General features: G+C 49.4%; 1 protein-coding gene across 1 annotated transcript in view; it reads right to left on the minus strand.

Moving 5' to 3' along the window:
* Nucleotides 1–1,417: 1,417 nt before the first annotated feature.
* Gucy2d (guanylate cyclase 2D, retinal) overlaps nucleotides 1,418–9,523 on the minus strand; it is a 14,511-nt gene continuing 6,405 nt past the window's right edge. Inside the window, exons 7-18 of the mRNA XM_031352336.1 lie at nucleotides 9,026–9,106; nucleotides 7,240–7,446; nucleotides 6,984–7,140; nucleotides 6,430–6,579; nucleotides 4,566–4,714; nucleotides 3,368–3,531; nucleotides 3,091–3,283; nucleotides 2,511–2,685; nucleotides 2,166–2,264; nucleotides 1,953–2,047; nucleotides 1,732–1,817; nucleotides 1,418–1,525 (exon numbers count right to left, since the gene is read on the minus strand). Of these exons, the coding sequence (XP_031208196.1) occupies nucleotides 1,432–1,525; nucleotides 1,732–1,817; nucleotides 1,953–2,047; nucleotides 2,166–2,264; nucleotides 2,511–2,685; nucleotides 3,091–3,283; nucleotides 3,368–3,531; nucleotides 4,566–4,714; nucleotides 6,430–6,579; nucleotides 6,984–7,140; nucleotides 7,240–7,446; nucleotides 9,026–9,106 (1,650 nt within the window). The 3' untranslated portion in view covers nucleotides 1,418–1,431. The remainder of the gene's footprint in view (nucleotides 1,526–1,731; nucleotides 1,818–1,952; nucleotides 2,048–2,165; nucleotides 2,265–2,510; nucleotides 2,686–3,090; nucleotides 3,284–3,367; nucleotides 3,532–4,565; nucleotides 4,715–6,429; nucleotides 6,580–6,983; nucleotides 7,141–7,239; nucleotides 7,447–9,025; nucleotides 9,107–9,523) is intronic.

Raw genomic sequence — 9,523 nt, forward strand, 5'->3', positions numbered from 1 at the left:
AGAAGGGACCAGTTTCTGACCAGTGAGTAATGGAGATGATAATAGGACTTGGGGTGAACAGAGGCCCTGGTCTTTCCAGACCACATGATGACCCTTGCCCTGGTAGAACATGAGGCCCCTATTTGCCCTGGGGTTTCTAAACCCAGGTCCTTACTTTTGGGGTCTCACAGGACCTAGAGAGTGAAGCACTGCCCACCTTTGCAACCTCCAATGAGCTCAGGGTCCTTGGAACAGGGGGCCATAAGCCACAGAATCCTGATCCCAAGGTCAGCCATTCTAAAGCCTCACTGTAAGGGCCACAGGGTGATGGAAACCACTTAGCCCCCCCTCCTCATTCTACCACTGAGGGGAGCCTGGACAGCACTTCAGATCTTCCCAGGGTCACAGAGCTGGCTTGCTGCAGACTCCTGGCTCAGAATCCTTGGAGGCAGAGCTGAACAGAAGCCTTGGGCCTCAGTCCCATGTACAGCAGCAACTTCAGGAAGGGCCCTTGCAGAATAATCCTGAGGGAAGAAAAGCTGTCTCAGAGAGGAAGACATGAGGGCCACGGGCTCTGACAGAACTGCAGAAGCAACCTCACACTGACCTCTGGTAAATGTTGTCCTCAAGAATTCTGTCCTCTGTGCAGTACATATCTGAGGGGCCTCTCTGAGATGAGATGCCTGGCTTATGTTCAGGGGATGGGATGGGTCAGGGCTAACCTGGTTCTGGGATCACTCCAGACCTGCCAAATCAGTATGCCTGATGCTGGTACTTCCTCTAAGGGAAGTCTCTTTTATGGGCTGAGGAATCAGCCTCTGCCCCCTAAATTAGAGAGGAATAGGGACACTTGACTTGGGTGGGACATCATTCAGGCAACTCCTACCTAGTCTCTAATCTGGTGAGGGGGTGCCTGACCCCTAGCAAGTACCTCTACCCTCCCAGCCCACCTCTATCCCCACAGAAGTGAATGGTCCCTGACTGTGGAGTACACTGTGTGAAACTGTGTCTCTGTCCTTTCTTACCAACCTAAGGCATTCTTTAATTGGCTTTAATAAAACATCTGATGGCCAATCAGCTGGGCAGGAGTGGAAGTGGGACTTCCTGGGAGGGAGAAAGGAACGTTGGGAAGAAGGAAAACTCTGTCATGTCACTAGGAGACGTGGAGGAGACTGGCTTGGTCACAGGCCTGGAATGTATGGCTATCCGTGAGGCTGGATATGGCTAGGTGGTCAGGTTTACTCAGATGAGCTAGTTCAGAGTCTGCCCAGATAAGGCCTAAGGCTTTGAAATATGAAAAGGTCTCTGTGTGGTTACTCGCCGGAAAGCTGGTTAAGGAATAATTGCTGCTGTATTCATTTCCAGCATTAATTAATATATACAGAAAACAATAATCTTTTAAACCTACTCCTGAGGCTGAGGGAAGACACGGTACCTGTCCCCAGTAAAGCTTCACTTCCCAGTAAACTGGCCTGGCCTGGCTTTCTCCAGCTTCTTTCGTCTCTCTGGGGGAATCTCCTGCAGGCTGATGCCGTGGTTGCTGGCTCTGCAGGGAGGAAACGGTGGCCTCAGGGAAGAGAAATGGGGGGTGGGGGTCAGGAAGGTCAGGGTTTGGGTTGTTGCAGCTTGGCACCAGGATGAAACTTGGTGTGGGAGGCAGGAAGAAAAGGCAAAGGCACAAAGGGCCCATTGGCCGGCGCCACGGAGGCGCCGCCATCCAGCTTTCTCAGCAGGCTCAAGCCAACCACTCACCCTGGCTGTAGATCAGGTGGTTTGGGAATGGGCTTGTTGAAGCCGACTCTGCCCACAAGCCAGTACGTGTCCTCAACACCCTTACCCTGGAGAAACACCAAAGAGGGGAGATTTATGCAGACCAGGGTAAGGGATGGAGAGGCTTTAGGTCTAGGTGAAACTGGGAGACTCTACACCTGCACAGACCCCCCACAAAGTGGCAGAGTATGGTCCAGACTCACCTTCAGCTCTGTGCGGCCTCGACACTCCATCTGGAAGCCCTGGTCCAGAGCGCGAAGAATCCGAACTGTGCTCATGTTTACGTGGATGCGGTAAGCTGAGGTAGCGAGGGCACACGATGATCTCAGGAGTCACCTCTCATGACCCCATCCTGGGCTATCTCCCCTGTCCAGCCTTTCCCACTCCCCCCAGCTCTTCTTATCTGTTATACTCACGCAGTCCAGTGGACTCCATTCGTGAGGCAGTGTTGACTGTGTCCCCAAACAGGCAGTACCGAGGCATGGTTAGGCCCACCACACCGGCCACGCACGGGCCTGGGGAGATATGCTGAGTCAGAAGACAGGCGGAGATGGGTTGAAGCTGGCGGTGCTCAGCAGCTAGGCTGCATGAAGGGCCTCGAAAGACCTAGCACCCATCCTCTCCACCAGCTCCCCCAATAAAAAACACTCAAGTGTATTTTCCTCAAGGCAACTCTTCCCACCTGACCCCCATCCCGGCCAAGACTTTGCCTCCTATAGCTGAAATCTGGAGCTCAGAAGTGGGGAGGGCTGAGTAGTTACCCGAATGCAGACCAATGCGGATGCGCACTGGTACCTCGGGCATATGGCGCATGCGGAAGGAGCCGACTGCACTGAGGATGTCTAGGGACATGTTGGCAATCTCTGCAGCGTGCCGCTGCCCGTTCCTCTGTGGCAGCCCGGAGGCCACCATATATGCATCTCCAATTGTTTCCACCTGGGGGATGGGATTGTGCCTGTTCAGTTCTGAGCACCCTTCCCCCAATACTCAGGTCACTGACACTTGTCAGGGGGTCTTAAAGGGTTAGGGCAGATTTCCGGGAGGTAGAGCTGGGAGTTGGGAGTTGCGTTTGGGCCTGAAGGAAGAGATTAGGGACAGGAGGGCTGAGGAAAACTACACTGGTGTCCTAGGCAGGTAGAACTGCTTCATTTATACTGAAAGACAGAGCCAGGAGTGCTAGCACACGCCTAAAATAACCCCAGGGCTCAGGAAGCAGAGGCAGGAGGATTGCTACAAGTCTAAGGCCAACCTGGTCTACACAGCAAGTTCTAAGCCACCCAGGTATACATAGAAAACAACAAAACTGAAAGGCAGGTAGGTTTTATCTCCTGCACACTCCACCTTATAGACATCGTGGGCGCCGATGATGGCATCAAAGAGTGTATAGAGGTCATTAAGCAGGTCTACCACCTCAATCGGCTCACTCATGGCTGAAATGGTGGTAAAACCCACAATGTCACTGAAATAGAGTGTCACCTCTTCAAAGTACTCAGGCTCCACAGAAGTCCCCATCTTCAGGGCCTCAGCCACAGATCTAGGAATGGCGAACAGTAGGATCACTGGAGGCTGCCCCAGTCCGGCCACGCTCTCCCCACACCCCTGACCATTAGACACCCACGGAGGCAGCATCTGTGTGAGCAGCCTATCTGTCTTCTGCTTCTCCTGCTCTAACTCCTCTGTGCGTTCTCGGATCAGATCCTCCAGGTTACTAGAGTACTGCTCCAGCATCCGAAGCATGGAGTCAATGATGTTTGTCTTCCGGCCCTTGTTGATGCTCTTGAACTAGGAGAGGAGAAAGTGTAGGCTTAATGTCATTGTGCATCATGTAAAGATTACCATTGTATTATTCAAATGCTGATTTCTGTGCCCTCATATCTCTTTACAATCCTTATTCTGAGAATCTCCTGTCTTGATGTTGTGTAAACATTTCTCCCCAGCTATTCCCTAATTGGTCAATAAAGAAGCTGATCAGCCAATGACTGAGCAGAGGAGAGAATAGGGCTGGACTTCCTACCAGCCAAGGGCAGGGGGTGGGGAGAGAAGAGGTGGGTATTCCAGATGAAGAAAGAATCCAAGAGCCATAATGAAAACACACCCGGAGCAGAGAGTGCTAGATTTGGTACTAAAATGCAAATATCTCAGAAATTTTGTCTGGGAGGTAGCCAGATTAGAGGGTTAAAGTAGATTAATACTGCTCAGTTGTTGTGCCTTAAAGCTGTTAAATAAATCTAATAGTCCTGTCTCAATTATCTGGGAGCTAGCTGGGTTGAGAGAAAAACCGCAACACTTTTTAAAATGACACTAACAAAAAAGCTAGAGAAAAAAAAAAAGACTACCTAGGACTTTGGATTCTATGGCCCTCCTGTGTGCCCTCTTGTGGAACTAAATATCTGAATGCCATCTACTCATGAAGTGCCCTCAAACTCCTGGCCACTGTGTTTCAGATATCATTAGGAGATGTGTAGACAATGAGAGTTCCCAGAGATGGCTGCTCTGAATTGGAACTGACGAGAGACTAGCTCGGCCAAGAGTCTTTCTGCCGCACAAACCAAGCGTGCATCTGGTTCTCATTCGTTATTTGCTTTGAATTAAATATTTCTCCCACCCAGAGTTCCCTCGCCCATTCCAAGGGCTTCCACAAGTCCTCATTTGCATTCTAAACCTTCCCTGCCCAATTCTCAGTCCATAGGCTAGTCTTTAGGAGAGAGACAAGAAGGTCAAATAGCCTGCCAGCTGCTTCTGTTGGAACAGAATGCCGGACAAGCACCTGGGATCCCAAGGGTCAGCCCAGTCCTTGCCCAATCCCAGCCTCTGACCAGGTCAAAGGTGAGGTCCATGGAGGGCCGAAGTTCTGGATGCTCTGCCCAGCACTGTGTCATCAGCTGGATGCATTCCATGGGTGCCTGGTCCATTGACACCAAAGGCCGACACAGTGGAGGAGGGCTCCGTACCTTCTGAATTACTTCTAGAGGCAAAAGGAGACTGTGAGAACTGAGCATCCCCAAACAAAGCCACCTCTGACCCTAGCCTAAATGGGGCGTTGAAAGAGGATCTAATGGGGGGCTGGAGAGATGGCTCAGCAGTTAAGAGCACTAACTGCTCTTCCAAAGATCCTGAGTTCAAATCCCAGCAACCACATGGTGGCTCACTACCATCCATAATGAGATCTGACATCCCCTTCTGGTGTGTCTGAAGACAGCTACAGTGTACTTACATATAACAATAAATAAATCTTAAAAAAAAAAAGAGAGAAAGAGGGTCTGATGATTGCAAGCTGGTCTCCAACTTGCTATGTAGATGACCCTGAAGGATGACCCTGGCCTTCTGAACCTTCTGCCTCTACTTTCCAAGCAAGTACTGGGACAACAGGCTTATAGCACCATGCCTGGATTATGGGGTGCTGGGAATTGAACTCAGGGCTTTGTGCTCACTAGGCAAGTATGTCATCAGCTGCGATGCTTTCCAGCCAGCATGGTTCCATTTATTTATTTATTTATTTATTTATTGTTCAATGTTTTTAATTAATACTTTCAAGCCTTAGGAGCTGAGCTGCTTCCCAACCAGCACGGGTTCCAATTATTTATTTATTTATTTATTTATTTATGTTCATTGTTTTTTTTGTTTTGTTTTGTTTTAAAGATTTATTTATTACTTATTTATTACAAGTACACCATAGCTGTCTTCAGACGCACCAGAAGAGGGCCTCAGATCTCATTATGGGTGGTCGTGAGCCACCATGTGGTTGCTGGGATTTGAACTCATGACCTTCGGAAGAGCAATCAATGCTCTTACCTGCGGAGCCATCTCACCAGCCCCCATTGTTTGTTTTTAATTAACACTTTCAAGCCTTAGGAGACATCTCGGTCAGTAAGCCTGGCATGTAAGCTAGAGGGCCTGAGTTTGGATCTTCAGCAGCCACATTTTTGAAAAGCCAGACATAGTGGCATACTCCTATAAGCACTGGGAAGACAGACACAGGTGGCTCCTTACAGCTCGATGGCCAGCCAATCTAGCTAATTGGTGAGTTCTGCCCTCTGTGGGAGACTCTGTCTTAAAACATAGAGGATGGTTGAGGAGGATACCTGACATTGGCCTTTGACCTCTATTTGCATATACACACATAAACATGAACAGCTGTCTGCACGCATGGACTCATACATACACTGCACACAAATAACTAAATAGATACATAACTAATAAATGCTTTAGTCCGTGGGAGAGTGTAATGTGGGTGGTCCTCTCTAGGAGTAACCAGAGGGCCCTGAACTCTGAGTGTCAGTAAGAGGTGGCACAAAGTAGTGTTTACTGAACATAAGAAAAGTAAGGACTGGGGTGAGACTCCACTAGACGACGAGCGATTTGGATTTTAATCCAGTGCGACTGTCCTCTGGACTCCTGTTTGTCCCCTTCTGTCTTCCTAGGATCTCTGAGAGTCAGAGAGGAACCTGTCCGTGTGGTGGAAGAGCAGGGTGGATCCAGGGTCAGGACAGAAACCCTTAAGATCTGTGCCCTGAAATATTCACCCCATGCTTGGCTTTCCCCACTGCTCTCTTCAGACCCCAGCTTTAAGAAAGCCACAACAAGATTAATTACCATCACCGGGCTTCCCTTTATTAAAGAGCCAGGTTGGGTCTGGCTGTTTTAATTACAGGGTGCCTATCTGGCCCCAAACCACCTTACCTTCGGGCGTTAGCTCCAGCATGGCATAAGGAGTACTGCGGCACACGACCTCCTGCATGATGATGCCCAGGCTAAAGACATCACCAGCTAGAGTTCCCCGGCGCTCCAGGGCTGGGTCCCGAAGCAGCTCTGGGGCTGTCCATAGCTGATCTAAGAACAGAGAAGAAGAACAAGGGAACTATGGTGGCTGGACAGGCTAGAACCTCACCCTCATTAATACTAATTAACCCCACAATCCTCAAACATCTCTGCCCAGAGATTATTTGAGATTCGAAGAATGAGAGAAAACCTTGCCCTCAGGAAGGCGATGCCTAGAGAAGACTCTACCAGCTGAATACCAACCTTCGGGCAAAGCACCACTTAACTACAGATGCAGAACTCAGGCACTCTCTAGCAAGCCCCCACATCCCCAACCACAGGCCTTTTCTGTAGCTGATAAGATTCAGTAGATCTGGAATGGGAAGAGAGCGAGGAAGGGACAGAAGGAAAAGCTGTTGCAACTATTCGGGCACTAGGGAGGCTCCAGTGCTTGGGATGCAGCTGGGGACTCCTACCCTCTGCACTGGGAGGTTCGGGTAACACCCTTTGCGCTTCCAGCAGTCGCCCGTGGCCATGATCTGTCACCTTGAGCACGAACCTCCCGTCCACCACACAGTTCCTTGACTTGAGCCTCCCGTGGGCCACACCGCGATGGTGCAGATATCTCATTCCCTTGGAAGAAGTGGAGGAGTAGGAAACCTCAGTTCTCCTGACCTCTCCACATCTCTGTCTCCTACACACACACACACACACACACACACACACACACACCTTGATGAGGTCCAGCAGGAGGGAAGACTTGAACATCCAGTCCAGCTTTATTTCCCTCTGGGCCAGGAGGTCATGGAGGGAGCCCCGAGCACAGTGCTCTGAGACCACAGCCAAGATGCCCTCCCCAGGGGTGGCAGGGCTATCTGCTGTACCAGCCAGGAAGAGTCCCAGGTAGAGAGCCACATTCTCATGCCGGAGCTCCCGCAGCTGAAAGGCAGAAACCCACAGGCATTTTTCTGCCCTGGGAGCAATTCTGGAGCACCAATTATCACCTCCCCCCATCCCATTTAGTGTCTGTTTGGGGCATCCAGAATGGGAATATGAGATTGAAAGTGGTAAGTGAAGTGGGGGAGGGGCTTTCTTCTTTATATAGATCTGTCTTTGGACAACATAATGTGGTGAAAGAGCTTTGTTCAGAATATGGCAGACTATGAAAGAGTAAGCTTAAAGTTATGAATGAAAAGGCACACTAGGGATTAAGACCCATTTAGCTTCTGCTTTGTTAAATGAAGCTGAAGGTCTTAAATTAACTACAAAGCTAAGTGAAGTCATGAGGAAAAGTGTGATGTGAAGAAGCCCTCCCACCACCTGCTTTTATAATATAGCCGTCTTTGATGAAGGGCCAGCCAGACAGATCAATGGTTGCCTTTCTAGCTTTCCCTGGGGCCACATGCTCAGTTAAGGGGTTGTGCTTCAGTTGAAACACCTGGTGTCCAATGGTGAATGTGTCAGTTCCCAAACTTAGTCACCTGAATTTCACCTGGTGAACCCACATTAGTGGAAGATGAAAACTGACCCCTGCAAGTTGCCCTCTGATCTCCACATAGATGCCATGGCACAGACATGCCACATGTATACAAATATGCACGTACATATAATTAAATAAGCAAAAACATTTTTTTAAAAGAAAAAAATTAAATGAGTTTCCCCTTCTCTTAGGACACTTGTGTGGAATCGCCCCAGCTGTACGACACAGTGAATAAGCAGGAAGCTGGCAGGGAGGCAGTAGGCTAGCTTACTGTACGACACAGTGAATAAGCAGGAAGCTGGCAGGGAGGCAGTAGGCTAGCTTACTCTGGGGCTTTCAACTTTAATGTCCCTCTTCTCCCAGCACCGAGCACTTTGGTTTAGCCTCTTCCCAGGAGGCTGCCACAGGAGCTGGTGATCACAACTGTGAGTGACTTAAGTAGGTTCTGGGGAACAAATTCAGGTGACTAGACTTTTCAGTGGGCACTTTTATCCACTGATCCATCTCATGGATCCTCATTTTTACTTTTTTTTTAAAGCATTTCACTCGATACAAATCTACTGGCCTCCGATATTCCAGACACTGTGCCGGGTGCTGGGAATATGACAGCAACTTCCTCCAACTTTCAGTCCATGGTGGAGGCAGATAAGACATAAGCCAGACCATAGGTGAACATACAACTTACATGATAAGTTAACGTGTCAGTTATCACATATAAGTGTGATTAAGAACATCAGAGTAAGCCTGGCGATGATGGCACACGCCTTTAATCCCAGCACTTGGGAGGCAGAGGCAGATGGATTTCTGAGTTCGAGGCCAGCCTGGTCTACAGAGTGAGTTCCAGGACAGCCAGGCCTACACAGAGAAACCCTGTCTCAAAAACCAAAAAATATATATATATATATATATATCATGAGAGAGGAGGATGAGGAGTCAGTCCTCTCTAGAGTGGAAGGAAACCCTGGGGACTACCTCGGTTACTTGCTAAAAAAATAAATAAATAAAAAGCCAAATCATAGCTATGGGTCCAGCTCTCACCTTGGAGAAGGCTGTCTTGGTTGCTGGCCTGATAGCCATATGATGTTCCCCTGGAAACTTCTTCAGCCAAACCCAGTCCCCCTACAACAGAAGGTTAAGGAATTCAGTCCTTGAAGCCCCAAGACGAAAGGTGCTCTTGGACTCTCACATTTCCACTGCCCTCGTGACCCAGAATCCATCTGTCATGAGACAGAGCATCCGATGCAAGCGGCTCAATGTACGCCAATATGTTTCACAGGTACCTGGGCCAAAGCCCAGGCAAAGAAGATGCAAACCCCATGCATGGTGGTCCTCACATCTCCTGATATATCCATCAACAGTCGTGCAAATGAACTGCTGCACACACAACCCTCGCCATTCCCCCTTGCCATGAGAGTGCCCTGTACTAAGGAGTCAGTCGCTGGGTATCCCTGTGAACTCGCTATGAAGTGAGGCACCATCCTGGGTCCTGGCCTTAACTCGGGTATCCCTGTGAACTCGCTATGAAGGGAGGCACCA

Source organism: Mastomys coucha, unplaced genomic scaffold (assembly GCF_008632895.1).
Source record: "Mastomys coucha isolate ucsf_1 unplaced genomic scaffold, UCSF_Mcou_1 pScaffold5, whole genome shotgun sequence".
Classification (NCBI taxonomy): domain Eukaryota; kingdom Metazoa; phylum Chordata; class Mammalia; order Rodentia; family Muridae; genus Mastomys; species Mastomys coucha.